Below are 26,440 nucleotides of genomic sequence, written 5' to 3' on the forward strand. Positions count from 1 at the left end.
GGAGGGGGAAAGGCAATTAAGGCTTGGAAGGGTGACTTTTTTTTTTTTTTCTTTGAGACGGAGTTTCGCCCTTTTTGCCCAGGCTGGAGTGCAATGGCGCGATCTCGGCTCACTGCAACCTCCACCTCCCGGATTCAAGCGATTCTCCCTGCCTCAGCCTCCGGAGTAGCTGGGATTACAGGCGAGCGCCACCACGCTTGGCTAAATTTGCATTTTTAGTAGAAACGGGGTTACATCACGTTGGCCAGACTGGTCTCGAACTCCCGACCTCAGGTGATCCGCCTGCCTTGGCCTCCCAAAGTGCTGGGATTACAGGCTTGAGCCACTGCACCCGGCCCAAATACTCTAAAAAGTCACTCTTCGGGTGACTCGCGCCTGTAATCCCAGCACTTTGGGAGGCCGAGGCGGGCAGATTACCTGAGGTCGGGAGTTCAAGACCAGGCCTAGCCAACGTGGTATAACCCTGTCTCTACTAAAAATGCAAAATTAGCCGGGCGTCGTGGCACCTGCCTGTAATCCCACCTACTCGGAAGGCTGAGGCAGAGAGAATCGCAGAATCACTTGAACCCGGGAGGCAGAGGTTGCAGTGAGCCGCAATCCGGCCACTGCACTCCAGCCTGGGCGACAGAGGAGACTTTGTCTCAAAAAAAAAAAAAAAAGTACTGGAGGATGATTGGTGCTGGGAACGGATACAGGAGGTTTTTCGGGTGAAGGCAAGAAGCAAACCACTGAAGGAAGCTAACGTGGACAATAGAAGGGTCTGAAGTGAGATGGAAGATTTTAGGAAAGTGGTGGAAATGTTGCATAACTAGTGTGAGATGCTAGAGCGACAAGTTAGTCAAGAGTCACTGAAAACCTAGTGGAGTTTAGAAACCATCATTGTGTAGTGGTGTCCAGCTATAATCCGGCAAGGTATCTACAGAAATATAGCTTAGTTATAAAACCCAAGTTTCCTGCTTGCATAGAGTAGAAGGACAAGAGGGTGAGGAGGTGGAGGACACAGAAAGACTGTGATTGCAGTGATGGGCCAGAGTTCTAGTCCTAGAGGACAGGAACTATTAATAAAACCAGTGGGGAGCTGATAGACTGGGAGACAGATGAGAGAAGGGCTCCAAGGCCAGGGCCTCTGAGGAGAGGACTGGCAAACTGGCCCCAGAGTGTGGTGCTGGAGTTCAGGCCTTCAAACGGATATTCCAGGAAATGAGACACTTTGGGGTGTAGCAGCTACAATGGAATAGAAAAGTGAGATGGGCATCACTGGCCTTGGGTTTAGTGCCCACAAGGCTGGCGTGTTGGACATCGAGGGTCCCAAAAGGATGGCAGGAGGTGGAGGAGTCAATCGAGGTCAAGGAACTTTAGAGAATTGGGGTTGCAGGGTGGGTAGTGAGTCTGAAACTAATAGATGACTGACAAGGAAAGGGAGAAGGTTGCAGAATAAATGTCCAGTGCCTTTCAAGACACAATGGAGGCCTGGTGCCGTGGCACACCCCTGTAATCCCAGCACTTTGAGAGGCCGAGGCAGGCAGATAGTTTGAGTCCAGGAGTTGGTGACTTGCCTGGACAACATGGCAAAATCCCGTCTCTACAAAAAATACAAAAATTATCAGTTGTGCTGGCGTGCGTCCCAGGGGAGGCTGAAGCGAGAAGATCGCCTGAGCCCAGGAGGTCAAGGCTGCAATGTGCTATGATCGTGCCACTGCACTCCAGCCTGGACGACAGAGTGAGAGCTTGTCTCAAAAAAAAAAAAAAATCAATTAATTTAAAAAAATAAACACGGCCAGGCATGGTGGCTCACGCCTGTAATCCCAGCACTTTAGGAGGCCAAGGCGGGTGGATCACGAGGTCAAGAGATTGAGACCATCCTGGCTAACACGGTGAAACCCTGTCTCTACTAAAAATACAAAAAATTAGCCGGGCGTGGTGGCGGGCGCCTGTAGTCCCAGCTACTCGGAGGCTAAAGCAGGAGAATCTCTTGAACCCGGGAGGCGGAGATTGCAGTGAGCCAAGATCGTGCCACTGCACTCCAGCCTGGGCGACAAGAGCGAAACTCCATCTCAAAAAAAATAAACACAATGGAGTTTCTCCCCACCGAGGACGAAAGAACAGTATTGTGGAGGAAGCAGTAAGAAGCTTGGAACAATGATGTCAATTTCTGGGAAAATAAGCAGAGGCTTCACTCAGCAGGGTATCCTTGGGAGAGATCCAGGTCTCCATGGGTATTGGGGGGGTCCAGGGGAGGGACAAGGAACCACCTTGTCAAAAGGCTAGAGGAATAAACAAGTCTTCCAGAAGGCTCAGGGGAAAGAACATTTGTGAAATGGGTTGGTGTGGGTGCTAATACTTAATACCTGCCACATATGTAAGGTTTCCTTCCACAGTTTCGTCTTTCATTATCTGTTTACAACCAGGACAGTTGTTATGATCCCCTTTTTAGAATGAGGGACCTGAGGTTCAGAGATGTGAAATGTCTTGACCAAGGGTACATTAATTAATATGAGTGGCAAAGCCAGGACATCAATGCACAGCCAGACTCCACCACAGGATGTAAGGCCTGATCTAATCGTCCTATTCATTTATGAGGCTAATGGATAAAGATAGTCTGTATATACAAAGGGCTCAGTATAATAACTATTGTATTTTTAATCTCAAATGGGAAAAATAACGAGCTGGAAAACAAATTTGATAACAGGGTGCGGATTGACTGAATTGTGTGGGATAAGGGTGTATCCTCATTCAACAAGTGTCAATTCATGGCCCACCACCAGCATAACATTTTGCTAAATCCGCACAAGATGACTTTTTTTTTTTCTTAAGATGGGGTTTCATTCTTGTTGCCCAGGCTGGAGTGCAATGGCACAATCTCGGCTCACTGCAACCTCCACCTCCCGGGTTCAAGTGATTCTCTTGCCTCAGCCTCCTGAGTAGCTGGGATTACAGGTGCCCACCACCACGCCCGGCTAATTTTTGTATTTTTAGTAGAGATAGGGTTTTACCATGTTGGCCAGGCTGGTCTTGAACTCCTGACCTCAGGTGATCAACCCACCTCAGCCTCCCAAAGTTCTGGTATTATGGGCATGAGCCACCGTGCCTGGCCAGATGATTTTTTTTAAATGAAAATGAAGCCCATCATTAAGTTGATTGCTTATGTTCTCCTTTTGTAATCTTTTTTTTTTTTTTCTATCTTTTGAGTCAGGGTCTCACTCTATCACCCAGGTTGGAGTACAGTGGCATGATCACAGCTCACTGCAGCCTCCAGCTCCCAGGCTCAAGCAGTCCCCCTGCCTCAGCTTCCCAAGTAGCTGAGACAACAGGTGCAAGCCACTACACCCAGCTCATTTTTTATTTTTTGTATAGACAGGGTCTCGTTATGTTGCCCAGGCTGGTCTCAAACTCCTAGACTCAAGCAATCCTCCCACCTTGGCCTCACAAAGTGCTGGGATTATAGGCATGAGCCATTGTGCCCAGCCTAATCTCTTATTTTTAAGAATTCTACCTTTCAGAACAGTTGTAAAACTGTCTATCCCTTGGTGACCACAGTGTTCACCACGATTTTAAGTGTACCTTAAGATAAAGCAGAGTAAGGCTGAAAGGACTGGGCCCCACCTCTGCTATGGGAAGGACCATACTTCTTTTGCAAGTGAGGAAACTTGAAGGGCAAAAAGACAAGTAAAACATCAAGTTTAGGCCGGTCATGGTGGCTCACTCCTGTAATCCCAGCACTTTGGGAGGCCGAGGTGGGTGGATCACCTGAGATCAGGAGTTCGAGACCAGCCTGGCCAACATGGTGAAACCCCTTCTCTACTAAAAACACAACATTAGCCAGGTGTGATGGCAGGCGCCTGTAATTCCAGCTATTTGGGAGGCTGAGGCAGGAGAATCGCTTGAACCCAGGAGGCAGAGGATACAGTGAGCCGAGATTGTGCCACTGCACTTTAGCCTGGGCAAGACAGAGCGAGACTCCGTCTCAAAAAAAAAAAAAAAAAAAAAAATAGTCAAGTTTATTCACCTACTAGATGATGGAATTAGAAGCCCATCCTAGGCTTCTCACTCAAATTCCAGGCTCTGTTCAATCATACTTGAAGCAAATATCCTATTCCGGAAAGTCGCAATCACTTTCAGGTTCTCACTGACTTAATAAAGCCTAGAAAGGCATTGATCCTAAGACATCTCCTGACTTCAAAGCTGAATCGATACTTGGACTCTAAAAACAGGCTGGAATGTCATTAATGTCACTGAACTGTACACTAAAAAAAGTTATGTTCACTACAATTTAAAATATTAATAGTGTAATATACCAAAAATATATACCATTGAATTGTACACTTTAGACAGGTGAATTGTTTAAATCTCAATAAAGCTGTTTGGGGGAAAGAAAAAACAGGTTGGGCTTGATAACCTAAAATCCTGGACCTGAATAAAATGTACATATAAGTCAGGCTGGAAAACTGGACAGCAGGGAAATCAGAGTTGTAATCAATTCCTCATGTACTCCCTCAGGTCACTGGAACCATCCTCCTCTTCTCAAAATAGCTGGGGACCAAGGAATCATGGATGTCCTTCCACAACTAATGACTGGAGACTGTGCTTGGGAAATGCGTCCATGAACTCCCTGCTCTGAAGCGGTACTTATTCACATCACTAGTTTTTTGTCAGTTTTACATGCTATTGTGGGAAAAGTTAAAAATATAGAAAAGACAAATGTTTAATTACTCAGCTTCAACCCATGGCCAGGCTTGTTTCATCTATATCCCTACCCATTCCCCCCCACCCCCATCCTGTATTAATTTGAAGCAAATTCCAGACATGGTATCATTTTTTTTTTTTTTTTTTTTTTTACGGAGTTTTGCTCTTGTCGCCCAGGCTGGAGTGCAACAGCAGGATCTCAGCTCACTGCAACCTCCGCCTCCTGAGTTCAAGTGATTCTCCTGCCTCAGTCTCCCGAGTAGCTGGGATTACAGGCACCCGCCACCACGCCTGGCTAACTTTTTGTATTTTTAGTAGAGACGGGGTTCCACCATGTTGGTCGGGCTAGTCTCAAGCTCCTAACCTCAGGTGATCCACCCGTCTCGGCCTCCCAAAGCGCTGGGATTACAGGTGTGAGCCACTGCGCCTGGCCCAGATATGGTATCATTTCTTTGGTAAAATCTCAATACACGCGATGGATAAACAAAACGTGGTGTATACATACAAGGAAATACTATTCAGTCTTAGAAAGAAATTGACACAGCCTTGAGGACATTATGCTAAGTGAAAGAAGCCAGTCACAGACAAATATTGAATGATTCCACTTATATTAAGGTATCTAGTCAGACCCACAGAGACAAGAAGTAGAATGGAGGTAGGAGGGGGATGACAAGGACAGGAATGGGGAATTGTTTAATAGGTAGTTTCAGTTTTGCAAGATGAAGTTCTTTCTATTTTTCATTCTTTTTTTTTTTCTTTTTTTTTGTGAGACGGAGTCTCGCTCTGTCACCCAGGCTGGAGTGCAATGGCTTGATCTCAGCTCACTGCAAGCTCCGCCTCCCGGGTTCACGCCATTCTCCTGCCTCAGCTTCCCAAGTAGCTGACTACAGGCACCCGCCACCATGCCCGGCTAATTTTTTTTGTATTTTTAGTAGAGATGGGGTTTCACCGTGTTAGGCAGGATGGTCTCGAACTCCTGACCTTGTAATCCGCCCGCCTCGGCCTCCCAAAGTGCTGGGATTACAGGCGTGAGTCACCGTGCCCGGTCTATTTTTCATTCTTTTAATTGCAAGATGAAGAGTTCTGAATATTCATTTCACAACAACGTGAATGTACTTAACAGTAGTGAATTGTACACTTAGAAATGGTTAAGATGGTAAATCATATTAAGATGGTAAATTTTGTGTATTTTACCACAATTAAAAATTTTTAATTTCACAATTCCTCCATTTTATCAACTATCCAGTGTTCAAATTTCCAGTTCTTATAAGTAGCATACTATTTTTTTCAATGTGTTTGCTGAATTAGGGTCCTAATAAAATGCACAAGGGGCCATGGGTTACATCTCTTAAGTCTTTTTTAATCTATAGGTTCCCCACCACACCCCCCTCTTCCTTGCAATTTATTTGAAGAAACAAGTTTGTCTGTCCTGTGGCTTCTCATAGTCTAGATTCTGCTGACAGCATCCCATTGTGTTGTTTAACAACTTATTCTGTTCTCTTATTCCCTGTTAGTTGGGCTTGGCAGCTTTGGGTTAGTTTTCAGTTGGGCTCAGGAGGAGGCTAAAGACATCCAATTCCGCGGGAACCCAGCCCTGCGGGACCTGAAAAGGCGAGGCTAAGTCACCAGCCAAGCTGCTTAGAGGCAGTGTTAAAATGAGACTGGCTAGGATTTCGACAAAGACACCGTCTACACGCCTACTAGGTCAGTCACCTACAGAGCCGGCGAATGAGGAAAAAGGCAAGGCGGGGCTACGCTGGGAAAGCTCTTTGTCCCCTATCCACATGCACAAAACAGTTGTCACAACTGACGTCACCAGGGGCGGAGCCTTTGGACGGAAGTGACGCTTATGCAGCCGCGGCGGAGTCGTCATAGAGGCGGGGCCGCAGGCGACTCCCGTTTTCCTCCGACTTCCGGACATCTCCCTGAGAGTCGCGCAGAGTGGAGTGAGAGGCAACCAGTCCTCGCTCCGGTCTCTGGGGATCCGGACCGCGGCGGCGGCCCCGCGGACGGGATGTTCCGGGGCTTGAGCAGTTGGCTGGGCTTGCAGCAGCCGGCGGCAGGCGGTGGGCAGCCCAATGCAGACGCTCCACCCGAGCAGCCATCCGAGACGGTGGCTGAGTCCGCGGAGGAGGAGCTGCAGCAAACGGGAGACCAGGAGCTCCTCCACCAGGCCAAAGACTTCGGCAGTGAGTCTCCCCTGGCTCTGGGACCGGGATGGTGAGGGGCGCGTTCCTCCTCTGGGACGACCCTGGGGCGCGCGGGCCCGACTGGCTGTGGGATGAGGGGGCCGAGGTGAGAGGCAGGGGAGGAAGATGTGTCTGTCGGTCAGTCCTCTCCGGGTCGGGAGAGATTGGTGAGGATCTGGACAAGGCCACAGCTTCGTCTAGCAGTCAGGTCCTGTCCCTGAAGTTCCTGGTGGCAAGTCTACAAAGTTTGCAGACATTGGAATCTGGTATGCAGCCAAGCAGTGTGACCCAACGTCTTCAGGTTTGACGAGGAATCTATTTTGTTCAATTTGAAAACCTTCACCTTCACCCCCCAGATCGGGATCGTTGGCGAGCTTGAACTGGTTGAAAAAATGTTTTTTTGCCCTTAGGTCAGAATGTGTTGTCTGAAGTAAACTGACAATTACTGAATGTCTGCCCCTGGCCATCTGCTTTTTAGATACAGTGGGACCTTTTTCCTTGAGGGAGAGAAAATGCCACTGTCTGCTCTACGCAAGTTGCAGTACTAGATGTTTTATGAAAGATATCCCGTTTCATCTGTTAAACACCCCCAGTGAGTTAGGGGAACAAGCCCAGAGCTATTGGGCCAAAGTTATACTGATAGTGAGTGGTGGAAATGGAATTTGAACTTCGATCTGCCTAATTTTAAAGCCCGTGCTCTTTCCGAGTTTACAGCCTACAGGGGTTGGGGGACGAGTAATAATAGACGTGAAGTAAACACATGCTGTAGTAATTCTCATTTATGGAGAGACCGTAGTGGGCTTCAGTGATCAGAGGAAGCATCTTTGAGGCCCAGTGCGGTGGCTCACGCCTGTAATCCCAGCACTTTGAGAGGCTGAGGTGGGCGGATCATGAGGTCAGCAGTTCGAGACCAGCCTGGCCAACATGGTGTAACCCCGTCTCTACTAAAAATACAAAAAATAGCCTGGCGCGCACCTGTAATCCCAGCTACTCAGGAGGCTGAGGCAGGAGAATCGCTTGAACCAGGGAGGTGGAGGTTGCAGTGAGCTGAAATCGCACCACTGCACTCCAGCCTGGGTGACAGAGCAAGACTCCATGTCAAAAAACAAAACAAAACAAAACAAAAAAGCATCTTTGAGGAGTTAAGCCCTAAAGCAGCCCAGCACTAGAAGTGAGAGAACTGCAACAAAGGTAGATATTAAGTTCAGCAAGCATTTGAAGAATCTACTAAAAGATGGGGGTGTGGGAGGAGAGCAGCCTGAGAGTGGATAAACACATATTTGAGTAAGACAGGGCCTAACAGTTTTTCTGGAGACAGGGTCTCAGTCTTTTGTCCAGGCTGGAGTGCAGTGGCACGATCTTGACTCACTGCAACCTCCGCCTCCCGGGTTCAAGTGATCTTCCTACCTTATCCTCTCCAGTAGCTGGGATTACAGGTGCGCACCACCACGCCCAGCTAATTTTTGTATTTTTAGTAGAGATGGGGTTTCACCACGTTGGGCAGGCTGGGCCCTAACGTTTAAAAGTTTACTGTGGGATGAAAGCACAGGGAAAACAGACATCATCTCAAACCATGATAGTACATGGTCTCAGCCCAAGGCCCCCAGATAGAATAGTGTTGCTCTGTCGCCCAGACTGGAGTGCAATGGCACGATCTCACTGCAGCCTTGGCTCACTGCAACCTCCACCTCCTGGGTTCAAGCAATTCTCCTTCCTCAGCCTCCTGAGTAGCTGGGACTACAGGCACACGCTGCCACACCTGGCTAATTTTTTTTTTTTTTTTTTTTGTACTTTTAATAGAGTCAGAGTTTCACCATGTTGGTCAGGCTGGTCTCAAAGTCCTGATCGCAAGTGATTCACCCACCTTGACCTCAAAGCGGTGGGATTACAGGCATGAGCCACTGCACCTGGCCCCTCTGAATATTTTTTAATAACTGCATTTTTCATATGGATGTGTACTTTGGAGCTAATGCTGCCATCTTTCTGCTCACCAGATTCTCTTTCGATATTTACGGAAGCTGAGGTTAGATGGAAGTACCCACAAACACACACACATTATGATTTTTTTTTTTTTTTTTTTTTTTTTTTTTGAGACGGAGTCTCGCTCTGTCACCCAGGCTGGAGTGCAGTGGCCGGATCTCAGCTCACTGCAAGCTCCGCCTCCCGGGTTTACGCCATTCTCCTGCCTCAGCCTCCCGAGTAGCTGGGACTACAGGCGCCCGCCACCTCGCCCGGCTAAGTTTTTGTATTTTTAGTAGAGACGGGGTTTCACTGTGTTAGCCAGGATGGTCTCGATCTCCTGACCTCGTGATCCGCCCGTCTCGGCCTCCCAAAGTGCTGGGATTACAGGCTTGAGCCACCGCGCCCGGCCACACATTGTGATTTTAAAGCTTCAGAATAAATGAGAATTCTTTCCTTTCTGAAATTTATGCAATTTTAGAAAGTCGTGAAGGTTCTAGTTCATATACAAACTGTGAGAGACAAGAGAGATGATCCGATATTTTTTATTTCTACATATTGATCCTAAGAAGTATATTGTCTTTAAGAAGACCCATTTATGTTTTGAAAATTGGAATTAAACATCTGTGAACCTGACTCCCAGAGTAGATTCGTTTCTTTTTTTTTTTTTTTTTTTGAGACGGAGACTCGCTCTGTCGCCCCGCCTGGAGTACAGTGGCCGGATCTCAATTCACTGCAAGCTCCGCCTCCCGGGTTTACGCTGCCTCAGCCTCCGGAGGAGCTGGGACTACAGGCGCCCGCCTAATTTTTTGTATTTTTTTAGTAGAGACGGGGTTTCACCGTGTTAGCCAGGATGGTCTCGATCTCCTGACCTCGTGATCCGCCCGTCTTGGCCTCCCAAAGTGCTGGGATTACAGGCTTGAGCCACCGCGCCCGGCCGATTCGTTTCTTAAGTCTTTTGAAATCTACATAAAATCTCAGCCAGGTGCGGTGGCTCATGCCTGTAATCCCAGCAGCTTTGGGAGGCTGAGGCGGGCAGATCACAAGCTCAGGTGATCGAGACCAGCCTGACTAACGTGGTGAAACCTTGTCTCTACTAAAAATACAAAAAATAGCCAGGCATGGTGGCGGACACCTGTAATCCCAGCTACTCAAGAGGCTGAGGCAGGAGAATTGCTTGAACCCGGGAGGCGGAGGTTGCAGTGAGCCGAGATCGTGCCATTGCACTCCAGCCTGGGCAACAAAGCGAGACTCCATCTCAAAAAAAAAAAAAAAATCTCCTAGGAGCCCCATTTGTTATGCATACATTTGTTGAGTGCCTACCTTCAAGACTGGACACTAAATACTTCCTGGTTCCTGGTGACCTATTTATACATTTAGGCAACTCACCAGTTAGTGGTGGGCACCCAGGCCTGCATTCCACTCCCTCACTCAAAACCAAACCTCCTGATCTCCTGATTCTTGGCCTTCCCTCCTGATAAACTTACAACCTCCTGTTGTCACTGTCTCCAAAGGAAGGAACAATTTATAGGAGAACTCACTTAAGAGCTCCCTACCTCCCTCAAGGCCCTATGCCCTTAAGTTAGTTGGTTGGTTGGTTTTTGTTTAAGTCAACCAAATTAGAGCTTTGCCTCTGCTCTTTCTAAAAAAAGAATAAATAAATAAAAAGAAAATCTGTACCTCTGAGAATGTTAAATATCTGAATCATTCACACAGTTTACATCAGTGGGAGGATGACCAAAGATGAGCTTTGTGATATTTGGCTTTTTCTAAACCATCCCTAAAACTACTCTATGCTTAGGAATGGGGAAAGGGCCACTTCCTCCTCCTCCTTTGAAAAGTGCTATTAGTATTGCAGAGGGACTATGTTAGACTGTCCTTTTTTTCTGTAGGGGAAAGTATATTTCAAATTCCAGCTGCCTAACTTGCAAACTAAGAGGACTCCTAAAGTGTACAGAGGTGACTGTGTACCTGCTTTGATGCAGAAGTAAAATATCTAATTGAGTTCTGATAACACACCCAGGTTTACAATGCAAACAGTCAATAGCTTGGATCCTAGGGCTTATAAACAATACTTTTTAGAATTGGGGATCTCAATTTGAAGAAGAAACTTAGGGACATTGCAGAAAATCTGAAAGGTCTTTTGCAGAAAAGAAGTCGTAGATGTTCCTTATGAGGATAGACCTGAGGCTGTGAGGTAGAAATTACTAGAGAAGTGAGAAGAATTTTCTGATTAGAGATGAGTAACGATAATTACTAGCTGCCCTTCTAAGTCCTGTGCTCCCCACCCCTGGAAGTGGGGCTACCTGGATAGGAAGGTCCATTCCCACACTAAGATGCTGAAATTCTAAAATTGTATGAAATATAGTATCTTTGAAAAATTAACCAACTACTTTATAAGAATATTAATTTCCTAAAACTTTGCCACTGTATCCTTATTCTCTTCCTATTCTTGCTGCAGGCCTTAAACTCTACCTTGCGCTGTGTTTACTTTGACAAATTTATGTTTTTTTCTGACCTTTGAAGCTCTTCCTACTTTCCTTTATTCTTACCATTCCTTTCAGTTCTTCAAGCCCTTGTCAACTTGCTCAACTGACCTGAGGCAGTATGGGATTGGAGCATGAGCTTGGGATTTAGAGGCAGATAGCCTGTGTTTGAGTTCCCTACACTACTTGCTGTCTTTATTGTTATATCATTTGCAAATTGCAGAAAGTCCAGTGACCAGAAGCTTAATGAAAGGACCTTTATTTTTGTGTGTGGGAGTCCCCAAGAACCATCCCCAGGTTTGATGATTGGCTGGGAAGACTTATGGGACTCAGCATATAGTTGTATTCATAGTCGTGATGTATTGCAATGAAAGAGTACAAGAGTAAAATCAGGAAAGGAAAAAGGCACATGGGTTGGAAGTCCAGGGGTAAGCAGGCACAGTAGCGCCACACAGGATGTGCTTAATTCCTCTAGCAAGGAGTTGTGACAACACATGTGAGATGCTGTCTTCCAGGGAAGCTCATTAGAGACTCAGTGCCCAGGACTCTTATTGGGGACTGGTCACATAGGTACCCTCTGCTTGCCACATACCCAAATTCCAGACCCCCACAAGGAAAGCAGGAGTTCAGCATAAACCACAGTGAGGCATTCTTAGCAGTTTAAGAAATGGTGGGAGCCCTCCTGAAATCTAAGTTCCCGGACACCCAGTCAGTGGCCAACCTTGAAAGCAACCTTTCCAAGGATAGCAGTCTCAGGCCTGCCATGTTAATGCTTTTCTGCAGAATCTCCAAGAAGTTTGGGGATGGGAGGGAGGTCCCAGGGTCGGTTCCATGGCTCAACAATGTGATCAGGGAACCAATCTCTTCGACGCTTCCTCTCCTTCACAGTGAGTTGGTTTCCATCCTCAGGCTCGTCACTTCAGACTCACAAGACAGCAACTGCGGTGAAAAGGGAGGACGAGGACTCTCCCCATAGCTCCCTTTTTATTAGGAAAGAAAATCTTTCTGGATGCCACCTTGCAGGTGTCCCTTAAATTTCTTGGGGGTGGAGCTGTCACATGGCCTTTCTAAGCTTCACGGGACTCTCAGAAAGCAAGTATCTGGCAGAGATCCTGACAAAGGCAGTGCCATTACCTTCGTTGGTGTGGACTTGTCAAGATTCATTCTCTGGGGCTGGCCACATGGGCACCCATCAAAATTGGGGTGGTTTTGACAAGGCAGAAGAGATGGGCTACTGGCTGGGCAGTAAGCAAGATCTGCCCCTATCACATAGGACAATTCGTTTTTACTCTGTGAGCCTCAGCTTCCCTTTTTTTGAACTGGGCAGATTATTCCTTCTCCTTGTCCCAGGAAGGTGATGAGAATAAAATGACAATTAAAATGAAGGTAAAATAACTACTTTAAATGTTAGCTGTCGGCCCCCACCTTCCAGAAGGTTGCTAAGTCGTATTCACATACATGTGAATTTGACTTCCTTTTCTTTGGCACTGCTTCATTTCAGACCCTCACTTTATGGACTGAAGTGGACATTGTACTCCTGTTACTTCCTGTTAATGCCTATCTTAGTTTCAGTTTTTTCCTAGCCAGTTCATAAAAACTGCCTTTGGCCAGGTGCAGTGGCTTATGGTTGTCATCCCAACACTTTGGGAGGCCAAGGCAGGTAGGTTGCTTGAGCCCAGGAGTTTGAGACCAGCCTGGACAACATAGTGAGACCCCATCTCTATAAAAAATAAAAATCAAAATAAAAATTGTCTTTAATGTGGTGTCAGCTGATCTCTTTGCAAAATTAATAAATCACTTTTTGTCTTTATGGGCTTCTTCCCTGAAAATCTCTTGTCATGCTCTGCATCTCACTCCCAGGCCACTCTAATAACTCTCTGGAGACAGTTCTCCCTCCATGTTGCCACATTTGCTTAATGAATAATCTTGTTCCTCTTTTTGTCTTTGATTCTCTATTTGTTTGTTTTGCTTTAGAGATGGACGTTCCTTGAGGGCAAGAACTGTGCTTTCTCAAATATTCAGTGTGTTCAGTAAACTCTACCCACAGAGTCATTAAAATCTAACTGAGGAATGAAATGATTATGCTAAAATACCAGTTTTTAAATGACAGTTCTCCCTTGGAATAAAAATCGTTGTTTGAATTCAAAATATGTTTCTGAGGAAAGGGTGAAAGGAATTTATTTCCAAAAGAACCCTCTTCTTTTGGAACTTTAGATTTGTTTCTCTGACTGCAAAGCATGGTTTTGTTCCTGGACCAAACTGAGGGTCGGGCTGCTATTTCTCATGGCTCAATAACGAGATGCAGATGAACTGGGAAGGAAGAGAGTTTTTATTTCTGTTACAGGGAGAAGACCTGGAAATTATCACCAGACCAACTCAAAATTACAAAGTTTTCCAGAGCTTATATACCTTCTAAGCTATATGTCTACGTGTTAAGTGTGCATTCATCTAAAGACATAAGTGATTAACTTCTTTTAATCTATAACTAAGGTCTGAGTCCTGAAGACCTTCCTCTGGAGCCTCAGTAAATTTACTTAATCTAACTGGGTCCAAGTGCTGAGGTGATTACCCTTATCTTGTCTCCAGCTGAATCATGGAGGTTTGGGGAGTTCCTTCAGGCTCCCAATCAAGTTGTTTGTGGAGGCCTGGGGAGTCTCTTCAGACCCCCAGTAAAACTTATTTAATCGTGCTTTAAGGTTCAGGAAAGTCCTAGGCAAAATTCTTGGGCTTTTGTTACATCCCAGCCTTTGTATAGGGCACTGGCTTTTAATATTTAACTTAACCACTCAGCGAGTACTGAAACAGTTGTGATGGAAGCCTATGTTAGTGAGACCTGGTCTGCCACAATCCCTACTGTCAATTTGAGCATGATTTCTATCATGCTTGTATATTTATTTATCATGAGAATCGTAGGGAGATGGGGCATCATAATCTTTCTGGCTACTTCCTGCTTAGAGGGGCTCATCCTCATGGGGCACCGAATGCAGCACTGAAGTAAAAGAGGTTGACTTGTTCCCAGTAGCACTCTCTGTTTCGGAGGCTTCGAGGCAGCACCTGCTGAAACTTAATAGTATGCAACAGCAACACATATAAATAGGTTACTGCTGTTTTCTTCTGAAGTTTAAGTTTTCTAGTCTTCAGTTCACAGGGCTTTAAGAAAGCACAGCTTAGGTTTCAGTGATTTCCAATTAGGAAAAATGGGGGAAAAGGAAAAGGAAAAATTGAAAACATTATTTTGAAGACCTGTAGCCAGAAAAATTAGAATTTAATCCAAACTGTAGAAAATAATAAAAACTGGAAAACATCAGACAAGACTAGAATTTAACAGGTATACAATAGTTTTTGAAACATAATTTTTCTTCCTCCAGTTTCCTATTTTTATTAGAAGACAAATCATGGTAGGACCAATTTGCTTTATTGTACTTGGCCAGTTTATTTGTATAAAGTGCAGCAAGGGGCCAGGCGCAGTGGCTCATGCCTGTAATCCCAGCACTTTGGGAGGCCGAGGCAGGCGGAGCACGAGGTCAGGAGATCGCAACCATCCTGCCTAACATGTGAAACCCCGTCTCTATTAAAAATACAAAAAATTAGCCAGGCGTGGTGGCGGGTGCCTGTAGTCCCAGCTACTCGGGACGCTGAGGCAGGAGAATGGCGTGAACCCCGGAGGTGGAGCTTGCAGTGAGCCGAGATCACCCCACTGCACTCCAGCCTGGGCGACAGAGCGAGACTCCGTCTCAAAAAATAAAAAATTAAAAATAGAAATAAAGTGCAGCAAGGAAAATTATTTTTTTAAATAAAATTTTTTATTTAATATATTTTTTAAAAATTAAAAAAAAAAAAAGGCTTTGATGAAACTTTGTTCCATAGAAGGAATCTGAGATAAGACTTTTTTTCTTTTCTTTTTTTTTGAGACAGAGTTTTGCTCTTGTTGCCCAGGCTGGAGTGCAGTGGTATGATCTCGGCTCACCACAACCTCCCGCTCCTGGGCTCAAGTGATTCTTCTGCCTCAGCCTCCCAAGTAGCTGAGATTACAGGTACACGCCACCATGCGCAGCTAATTTTGTGTTTTTAGTAGAGACGGGGTTTCTTCATGTTGATCAGGCTGGTCTCGAACTCCTGACCTCAGGTGATCCACCCACCTCGGCCTCCCAAAGTGCTGGGATTACAGAAGTGAGCCACCGTACCCGGCAAGATAAGACCTTTTTAAAGCCAAGCCCAGCCATGGATTTGTACCATCAAATACCTATGACGTGGGTGAATTCCTCTCCTCTTGAGGTTCCAAGATAACTTGGGGTTCCCGGCCTGTCAGAAAGTGACATTCTTTACTTACCACAGATCAGAAACCCTGTACAGGGACTATGTACACAAAATATGAGGGCAGTTTTCCAAGGGCTTTCTTGGCTCCATAAGTCAAGTTTGATTCATTAAAGGAAAACACACCATTCTAGTCAAAGCCTTGGTAAAATAACCAGTTTTTCCAGTTGTGTCCTGTTACAAATGAAAACAGATTCTTATTGAACTTATGCAAATAACTATATTTCCATAATTAAGAATACTCACAAATAGTTTCCAAATTCTGGAGAAAATCAGGTAGAGAGAAGAAACAAATGTGCTCCCCATTTTGTTCATTGGAGTATACAAAATTGTTAAAAGCTGTCAGTAGTTCAAAAGAAAAGTTTCCTTGACTCTGAAAAGCAAAACAAAGAATTAGCAATATTTTAAGCAAAAAGTCAAAAAAATCACTCCAGTCTGCTATTCAGTTCATGCAGCTAATTCCTGTCCTGCTTGATATTAATGAACATTTTAGGTCTTCAGGAGTCCTGAACATTTTTTCTCTATTCTGATGTCACAATCTCCAAAATTATGAGAAACCTGCATTCAAGAGCACATGTTAGAGCTTTATAGCTGATTGTAAGATCACCTTCTAAAGAGGACCAAAACAGCCGGGCACAGTGGCTCATGCCTGTAATCCCAGCACTTTGGGAGGCCAAGGCAGGTAGAGCACCTGAGGTCAGGAGTTCAAGACCAGCCTGGCCAACATGGTGAAACCCCCATCTCTACAAAAATACAAACAAAATTAGGTATGACGGCAGGTGCCTGTAATCCCAGCTACTTGGGAGGCTGAGGCAGAAGAATCACTTAAACCTGGGAGGCGGAGCCAAGGTCATGCCATTGCACCCCAGCCTGGGTGACAGAATGAGACTCCACCTAAAAAAAAAAAACTAAAGAGGAGAAAAACAAGACAACAATTGTTTATAGATGACAAAAAGTTTTAGGGTAGCCATAGTTAAAGACACAATTGAGGATGGGCACGGTGGCTCATGCCTGTAATCCTAGCACTTTGGGAGGCTGAGGTGTGTGGATTGCCTGAGCTCAGGAGTTCGTGACCACCCCAGGCAACACAGTGAAACCCCGTCTCTACTAAAATTACAAAAATTTAGCTGGGTATGGTGGTGTGCACCTCTAATCCCAGCTACTCGGGAGGCTGAGGCAGGAGAATTGCTTGAACCCGGGAGGTGGAGGTTGCAGTGAGCCGAGATTGCACCACTGCACTTTAGCCTGAGCAACAGAGCGAGCATCTATCTCAAAAAAAAAAAAAAAAGACACAATTGACAAGAAAATCTGTTTCCTCTGTGGCACACAATTATTTAACATAATTATAATTATTACTGATAACATACACTGATATATCAGAATTATAGGAGTTTCACATGATTTTGGAACACATGCCAATAACATATTTATACATATATGGCCCAAGGAAAGCCAAACCCCATTTTATATTTGGCAATGCTTCCTGTATGGTTTTTGGTACTAAATAAGCCAAATTTCACCTTTATGTTAGTGTACTATTAATGTTAAACCCAATTCTTATTAAAACCTCATAGACATATTGACCCAATTTTAATGTTTGACCATAAGGTAAGATTTTTATAGACCTCTTATAACCCATTATAATTTTCATTAAAGAGCAGGTTAGTGCTCTTTAATGAAAACAAAGAGAAATCTGTTTTGCTTTTATGTTATTGATTGTATTGATTTTTTTTTTTTTTTTGAGACGAAGTCTCACTTTGTCACCCAGGCTGGAGTGCAGTGGTGTGATCTCGACTCACTGCAACCTCTGCCTCCCGGGTTCAAGCAATTCTCCTGTCTCAGCCTCCCAAGTAGCTGAGACTATAGGCATGTGCCACCATGCCCAGCTAATTTTTGTATCTTTAGTAGAGATGGGGTTTCACCATGTTGGCCATGTTGGCCAGGCTGGTCTTGAACTCCTGACCTGAACTGCCCGCCTCAGCCTCCCAAAGTGCTGGGATTACAGGCGTGAGCCACCATGCCTGGCCTATGTGCTTTTATTTTAATACTCAATTTACAGAAAAACTGGATGATACCCTTTTAACTTTGGCCAGTATGTTTACACACAGAATTTCCTTTACAATCTACCTTCCACAGCTTGCTTAAACCTTCATGTTTATTTTATCCAACTTAAAACAATCGTTTCCTTTTAATCTAGGCAAAAATTCACATTCTCGTGCCTCCTTATAATCTTTTTACCAAAAGCATATTTTACTTCCCTTGTAAATATGCTTTTTACCAAAAAAAAAATATGCTTTTTACCAAGAGCATATTTTACTTTTCCATGTAAAACTGTTTCTTCAGGCCGGGCACAGTGGCTCACACCTGCAATCCCAGCACTTTGGGAGGCCAAGGTGGGCAGATCACGAGGTCAGGAGTTCAAGACCAGCCTGGCCAACATGGTAAAACCCCGTCTCTACTAAAAATACAAAAATTAACCGGGCATGGTGGCGGGCACCTATAATCCCAGTTACTCAGGAGGCTGAGGCAGGAGAATTGCTTGAAATCGGAAGGCAGAGGTTGCCGTGAGCCAAGATCGCACCATTGCACTCCAGCCTGGGTGAAAGAGCGAAACTCCATCTCAAAAAAAGAAAAAAAAAAACAAAAGCAAACAAACAAAAAACCTATTTCTTCAGTAGTCTTAAATGCATGTTACACTGTTAACTCTTAGCAGCCTTTACTTTTGGTGAAAACTTTGATAAGTTTGGGATTTTATGTACTAGGTGTGGAGCCTAAGACCTAGACAGAAGTGCAGATAAGGTCTGACTTATTCCAGCATCTAACTCCATGTGTCCCAGGCCTTACCTAGCTGTAAAACAGGCAATTTGTACAGCTAGGAGTCATAGTGGCATTTTATAAAGCATTTAGGAGACCTAATCACCTTTAAATTATACGATATTTGTTGCATAAATTCCCTTTCATAAATTCTTTCACGACTTACACAGACAAGCTATGACATGCCTTGACTTTCTGACTTGTCCTAAACATCCCTCTTTTTTAACATCCAGTTACTTTAGTACAAGAATTTGCCATACAGATCCTTTCTTATATAAAATCTCTTTTCTTTAATACCTTTTTGCATAGCTAGGGGGCATGGCTAATTTCACATGTCTCCAGGCCTTATCTAGAATCTAATGCTCCACAATAAATCGAACAATGTTTAAATTGAAGAAGGAATTTATGACGCAAAGCGTTTAGCAAACCTAATATTTGACCTGCATAATTTAGACCAAATGTTTATGTTTTGAAGATATTTTACCAGTAATCTTTTAAATTATCTTTATTTTTATTACTTTATATATCTCTTATTTCCTTGTTTCTTTTACCATGTTTTTTATATAACCTTTAAATAAGCTTTGAGTTAGACAAAAATTAGTTACCCTTTAAAAAGGACACACTGTTGCCGGGCGCGGTGGCTCAAGCCTGTAATCCCAGCACTTTGGGAGGCCGAGACGGGCGGATCACGTGGTCAGGAGATCGAGACCATCCTGGCTAACATGGTGAAACCCCGTCTCTACTAAAAATACAAAAAACTAGCCGGGCGTGGTGGCGGGCGCCTGTAGTCCCAGCTACTCGGAGGCTGAGGCAGGAGAATGGCGTGAACCTGGGAGGCGGAGCTTGCAGTGAGCCGAGATCGCGCCACTGCACTCCAGCCTGGGTGACACGGCGCGAGACTCCGTCTCAAAAAAAAAAAAAAAAAAAGGACACACTGTTTAGAAAGAATGTTTTCCTATAATCTATTTTTATTGGAAAATACCCAAATAATGAAATATTTGTTGTTTAATTTAATATTACTTTAGATTCAAAATTATGACATTTGTTTACAAGTATTTATCCCATTACATTTATCTAATTATTTATTTTAATCATTTACCTAGATTATTTATAAAAACTGCAGTAGTCATCATTGAAAGTTATGAGACCACCATTGCAAAATTACAACTGAGACAGTGAAAGTGATCTGCTGTAACTGACTCTATCTTGCTTCTAACCTCTAAGCTATTCTCATTCATTAACTTAGTTTATAGTTTAGCTTTGAAACAAAGATGATAACCGTCCTTTCCCAGAACAAACTTCCTTTATGTCTGTGAACTAGACTGCCTAAGGCCACAAGATCAGAAGTTAGGGTATTTTACTAAATAATTCAAGATGTAGCTGTCTTCATTAAACCAATATCAATGTTTTATTTATTAAAAATTACGCAAGCAGCCGGGCACGGTGACTCACACCTGTAATCCTAGCACTTTGGGAGGCTGAGGTGAGCAGAACATCTGAGGTCAGGAGTTCAAGACTAGCCTGGCCAACATGGTGAAACCCTGTCTCCACCAAAAATACAAAAATTAGCTGGGCATGGTGGCGGACACCTGTAATCCCAGCTACTCAGGAGGCTGAGGCAGGAAAATCACTTGAACTCAGGAGGCGGAGGTTGCAGTGAGCTGAGATTGTGCCATTGCACTCCAGCCTGGGTGACAAGAGCGAAACTCCGTGTCAAAAAAATAAGAAAGAAAAAGAAATTACACAAGCAAAGATCACTCTGTTTTGGACTGAGTTATCGTTTTGTAGCCTCTATGCCAAATTTTGACACATTATAGTATTTGGCAAAGATAAGTATGAAATTGCTTGATCAACAAATACAAGCAAAAACATGCTGGCAACTCTGAAGACATTTCTAATATTACTTTATCAATAATGTTTAAAGCTAGCTTACTTATCGAAGATTTTACTTAAGTCACATAAACTTGAAAAAGCATTTGACTAGTCTTTCCTTTTTTCTGTTAAAGTATTTAAACACTTTTATTTTTCTGTGAGCCAACTAATTAGAACTCTTTCATATATTTTCAGTAGTGAAATCATTTAGTCATGCTTTAAGGTTCAGGAAAGGCCTAGGCAAAACTCCTGGTGAGCTTTTGTTACATTCCAGCCTTTGTATAAGGTCACTGGCTTTTAATATTTAATTGAACCACTCAGTCAGTACTGAAACAGTTGTGATGAAGGCCTGCGTTAGTGAGACCTGGCCCACAACAGTTTTACAAACTAGTATGGCTGTCTACCCATTTTATCATACCACTCTGTACAAGTAGAGTAGTCATAACTAAGAAACGAGTGATTTCACTCAAGCTCAGCATTTGTTCTATCACTCCTCATTCATCCATTCAACAAGTACATACTGGTCACTGGTCATCCACTGGGGATACAGTGGGGAATCAGACAGCCTGGGTCCCTGCACTCATGGGGCTCAGCATGGGCTTTCAGTCTGGCTGAGAAGACATTCACCAAGTAATCGGTAGAGTGTTTTGAAGATTGTTGATCAGGCAACAGTCTTCAGGGATATATGGAGGGAACCCATCTCAGGACATCCATCCTAGTCAAGGGAATATTTCCTAAGGAGAAGTGATATTTAAGTGGCGACCCACAGCATATGGAGAGTTAGCCAGATAAAGACAAGGCAGACAAAAACCTTTCAAACCAAGGAGGCCTCCTTGGAGGTAGTAAAGAATTTCCATGTGATCATATGACTATAGGAAGAAGGAGAAAGATGAGAACTAGAGCAGAGATAAGTAGCAAGTAGCTTCCTGTGGTATTTCCTAGGGGTGTTACGTTGGGGTTGACAGATAAACAGTACCAGACACAGTGGGAGGAAGTAGACTTAAATTGGAAGCTGGTGAAAGGATCATTCAGATGGAGTGATAATATTACTGGCTCCCAGGCACACATACAGTCTGCTGGTTTCCTGAAAGTAATACCACCCACAGAATGAGGATGGAATCTGGTGGGCAGAGCTCCCTTCGCCATTCGTATGGGACCTTCTCCACCTGCCTGCCCCTTCAACAGGTGTAAGTAAGAGAGGCAAGACTGCCCTAATGTGCCAGCTATTTCTCATAAGAGGAGGACGTCAGTTGCCTGGGGGTATCCCTCAGCAGGTCTAGCTTCAAGACCTGCCTCAAGTCTCTTTCAGCAGCCTGGATTCTGTAGGATGTGGACTTTGAAATGATATATGTCTACAAATGAACCCTGATAGTGCAATAGAACCTTGACACTTTCACAAGGTCAGGAGATCGAGACCACGGTGAAACCCCGTCTCTACTAAAAATACAAAAAATTAGCCGGGCGCGGTAGTGGGCGCCTGTAGTCCCAGCTACTCGGGAGGCTGAGGCAGGAGAATGGCGTGAACCCGGGAGGCGGAGCTTGCAGTGAGCCGAGATTGCGCCACTGCACTCCAGCCTGGGTGACAGAGCGAGACTCCGTCTCAAAAAAAAAAAAAAGAACCTTGACACTTATATCTTTTCAGGTCTTCCAGAAAGCTAATTCTGTGGTTTTGTTTTGTAAAAACTGGACGTTTTTTGGGTTCCACTTTTAATCTTTTTTTGTTTTGTTTTTGTTTTTTTTTTTGAGACGGAGTCTCGCTCTGTCGCCCAGGCTAGAGTGCAGTGGCCGGATCTCAGCTCACTGCAAGCTCCGCCTCCCGGGTTTACGCCATTCTCCTGCCTCAGCCTCCCAAGTAGCTGGGATTACAGGCGCCCACCACCTCGCCCGGCTAGTTTTTTGTATTTTTTAGTAGAGACGGGGTTTCACCGGGTTAGCCAGGATGGTCTCGATCTCCTGACCTTGTGATCCGCCCGTCTCGGCCTCCCAAAGTGCTGGGATTACAGGCTTGAGCCACCGCGCCCGGCCTTGTTTTTTTTTTTGAGACGGAGTCTCGCTCTGTCGCCCAGGCTGGAGTGCAGTGGCCAGCTCTCAGCTCACTGCAAGCTCCGCCTCCCGGGTTCACGCCATTCTCCTGCCTCAGCCTCCCAAGTAGCTGGGACTACAGGCGCCCGCCACCTCGCCCGGCTAGTTTTTTTGTACTTTTTAGTAGAGACGGGGTTTCACTGTATTAACCAGGATGGTCTTGATCTCCTGACCTCGTGATCCGCCCGTCTCGGCCTCCCAAAGTGCTGGGATTACAGGCTTGAGCCACCGTGCCCGGCCTCCACTTTTAATCTTGTTCTACATATTTGCTCATTATTAGTAAGAATGATTTCTAGTCCAGGCTCGGTGGCTCACACCTGTAATCCAAGCACTTTGGGGGGCCAAGGCAGGCGGATCACCTGAGGTCAGGAGTTTGAGACCAGCCTGGCCAACATGGTGAAACCCCATCTCTACTAAAAATACAAAAATTAGCCTTGTGTGGTGGCGGGCGCCTGTAATCCCAGCTACCCACTTCCACTTAAACCTGGGAAGTGGAGGTTGCAGTGGCCGGATCTCAGCTCACTGCAAGCTCCGCCTCCCGGGTTTACGCCGTTCTGCTGCCTCAGCCTCCCGAGTAGCTGGGACTACAGGCACCCACCACCTCGCCCGGCTAGTTTTTTGTATTTTTTAGTAGAGACAGGGTTTCACCGTGTTAGCCAAGATGGTCTCGATCTCCTGACCTCGTGATCCGCCCGTCTCGGCCTCCCAAAGTGCTGGGATTACAGGCTTGAGCCACCGCGCCCGGCCGGGCTTAGCAAGATTTCTATTTATTATTTAAAATTTCCCCAGATTCATCTTGGGACATGTTAATTTGAGAAAGGAGGGGCATTTTTTCTTTGAACAGGAGGGAAGGAGGAGAAAATAAAGATGGCATACATGAGATCTAGAAAGGAAGGAAAGTATAAAGGAGCCTTGTCCTTACTGGCCAAGTAGGAGGGTAGATTATTTACTGAGATAAATTAGAACCAGAGACTTGAGAAGAGCAAGATAAGTTTGAAGCAGCTACTAGGAAGAGTATGCTAAGTGTCTTTGAAAGAGATGAATGAGGCCGGGGGCGCGGTGGCTCATGCCTGTAATCCCAGCACTTTGGGAGGCTGAGGCAGGCAGATCATTTGAGGCCAGGAGTTCGAGACTAGCCTGACCAACATGAGGAAACCCTGTCTCTACTAAAAATACCAAAAAAATTAGCCGGGCGTGGTGGCAGGTGCCTATAGTCCCAGGTACTCGAGAGAGTGAGGCAGGAGAATCGCTTGAACCTGGGAGGCAGAGGTTGCAGTGAGCTGAGATCGCGCCACTGCACTCTAGCCTGGGTGACAGGGCGAGACTGTCTCAAAAAAAAGACAAACAGGCCGGGCGCGGTGGCTCAAGCCTGTAATCCCAGCACTTTGGGAGGCCGAGATGGGCGGATCACGAGGTCAGGAGATCGAGACCATCCTGGCGAACACAGTGAAACCCCGTCTCTACTAAGAAATACAAAAAATAGCCGGGCGAGATGGCGGGCGCCTGTAGTCCCAGCTACTCGGGAGGCTGAGGCCGGAGAATGGCATGAACCCGGGAGGCGGAGCTTGCAGTGAGCTGAGATCCGGCCACTGCACTCCAGCCTGGGCGACAGAGCGAGACTCCGTCTCAAAAAAAAAAAAAAAGACAAACAAAAAGAGATGAATGAAAGGAAAGGCCCCATATGGTTGACCAGTCCTCCAAGAAAGTGGTGCTTTTCAACACTATCAGTGCTTCTCATTCCTTGTTTCAAGTCTTTATGAAAAAGGAACATGCCCTAATGCTTTAGATTCTCCTAAGATCTCTTTAAGGGAAAAATCTCAAACATAATAACCACAGATTCTTTTTATTCTTTACAGACTATTTATTTAACTTTGCATCTGCTGCCACAAAAAAGATAACTGAATCAGTTGCTGAAACAGCACAAACAATAAAGAAATCCGTAGAAGAAGGAAAAATAGATGGCATCATTGACAAGGTACATTCAATTATCTTTTGGAAGTAGAAATGTATGAAATTCATTGTTTCCTCTTGATTGTTTCTTCTTCTTATGAACATTTTTTAACCTAAGTAGAATATCATATTCTGATAAAAATGTTAATTGTTGAGATTTTTGGTTTTTTCCTCTCTTTGTGTAACAAGTATCATTCAAATTACAGTACTTGGTTTAAATAGCTGTTTTTATTTTAATATATTACAATCAATACATTGATACTTGGGGGTTATACTAAACTTTTCATGTTTTTTGTTTGTTTGTTTGTTTGTTTTGAGATGGAGTCTCGCTCTGTCACCCAGGCTGGAGTGCAGTGGTGTGATCTCATCTCACTGCAACTTCTGCCTCCTGGATTCATGCAGCTCTCCTGCCTCAGCCTCCCAAGTAGCTGGGATTACAGGCATGCGCTAGCACACCCAGCTAATTTTTGTATTTTTAGTAGAGATGAGGTTTCACCGTGTTGGCCAAAACTGGTCTCGAACTCCTGGCCTCAAGTGATCCATCTGCCTCGCCCTCCCAAAGTGCTGGGATTACCAAAGGCATGAACCACCACGCCTGGCCAACTTTTCATGTTGTAAGTTTAACTTTATAACTGTTTGAGGATATATTTATGCCTTTGCATCATGCAACTAAGGTCCTAACCTATTAGGAACAACCCTTTTAAGACTCTAAGGAGTGAGTTTGTTTTTTGCAATGGGCCTATAGCATTTCGTTTATGTTGGTAAATATTTGAACTAAGGAAGTCATCAATTCAACCTTAGATATATTGCTATTTAATTTGACTGTGTATTTTTTTAACAGACAATTATAGGAGATTTTCAGAAGGAACAGAAAAAATTTGTTGAAGAGCAACATACAAAGAAGTCAGGTATGGTATAGGTTTGTCTTAATTAACCTGCCAAGTTTTATTGAGCACCTGTTATGTGCTAGATACCACACTGAGGCTCTGAGAACACAAAAATGCATATGCAACGGCCCCATCCTTTGGGGAGCACAAAGACTAGTGAAGGAGACAAACCCATAAACTTCCATGATTTAAAGGAAGGGACTAGATTGTTTCTGGGAGGCGGCTGCCAGTGCCAGCCCCACTGGGGAGATGGCTGTGAAAGGGGCAAGTAAGCTTTCAGTTCTGATTTTTTTTTTTTTTTTTTTTTTTTTTTGAGATGGAGTCTCGCTCTGTCACCCAGGCTGGAGAGCAGTGGAGCGATCTCGGCTCACTGCAAGCTCCGCCTCCCAGGTTCACGCCATTCTCCTGCCTCAACCTCCCGAGTAGCTGGGACTACAGGTGCCCGCCACCACACCCGGCTAATTTTTTGTATTTTTAGTAGAGACGGGGTTTCACCGTGTTAGCCAGGACGGTCTTGATCTCCTGACCTCATGATCCGCCCACCTCGGCCTCCCAAAGTGCTGGGATTACAGGCGTGAGCCACCGTGCCCGGCCTGATTTTCTCTTTTTTTTCCCCCCGTTGAGACAGAGTCTTGCTCTGTCACCCAGGCTGGAGTGCAGTGGCTTGATCTCGGCTCACTGCAACCTCTGTCTCCCGGGTTCAAGCAATTCTCCTGCCTCAGCCTCCCGAGTAGCTGGGATTACAGGCGCCTGCCACCACGCCCAGCTATTTTTTTGTATTTTTAGTAGAAACAGGGTTTTGCCATGTTGGCCAGGCTGGTCTCAAACTCCTGACCTCGTGATCCGCCTGCCTCAGCCTTCCAAAGTACTGGGATTATAGGCATGAGCCACCGTGCCTGGCCTCATTCTGACTTTCTACCACATGCCCAACACAGTGCTCGGTATGCACATGACAGGCATTTAGCAAGTGGTGGCTCCCTTCCCGCTCTCTTCAGGAGAAAAAATGGAAGAGCTTCCCAGGGAGGCGAGTGACTGCACCTGCAGTGACAGAGGGCCGTAAAGAGTCACGGGTGTTGGCCGGGCGCGGTGGCTCAAGCCTGTAATCCCAGCACTTTGGGAGGCCGAGGAGGGTGGATCACGAGGTCAGGAGATCGAGACTATCCTGGCTAACATGGTGAAACCCCGTCTCTACTAAAAATACAAA

The 26,440-nt window shown here is 45.1% G+C and overlaps 1 protein-coding gene across 2 annotated transcripts in view; it reads left to right on the top strand.

Moving 5' to 3' along the window:
* Positions 1-6,545: 6,545 nt before the first annotated feature.
* SYAP1 (synapse associated protein 1) overlaps positions 6,546-26,440 on the top strand; it is a 45,714-nt gene continuing 25,819 nt past the window's right edge. Inside the window, exons 1-3 of one of the 2 annotated variants that reach the window (XM_025372736.1) lie at positions 6,546-6,872; positions 24,294-24,374; positions 25,191-25,257. In XM_025372736.1, coding sequence (XP_025228521.1) covers positions 6,762-6,872; positions 24,294-24,374; positions 25,191-25,257 — 259 coding nt within the window. In that variant the 5' untranslated portion in view covers positions 6,546-6,761. Of the gene's footprint in view, positions 6,873-24,255; positions 24,375-25,190; positions 25,258-26,440 lie in introns of both variants that reach the window. The other variant, XM_025372735.1, reaches the window with a different exon arrangement.

The sequence above is a fragment of the Theropithecus gelada genome, chromosome X (assembly GCF_003255815.1).
Source record: "Theropithecus gelada isolate Dixy chromosome X, Tgel_1.0, whole genome shotgun sequence".
Classification (NCBI taxonomy): domain Eukaryota; kingdom Metazoa; phylum Chordata; class Mammalia; order Primates; family Cercopithecidae; genus Theropithecus; species Theropithecus gelada.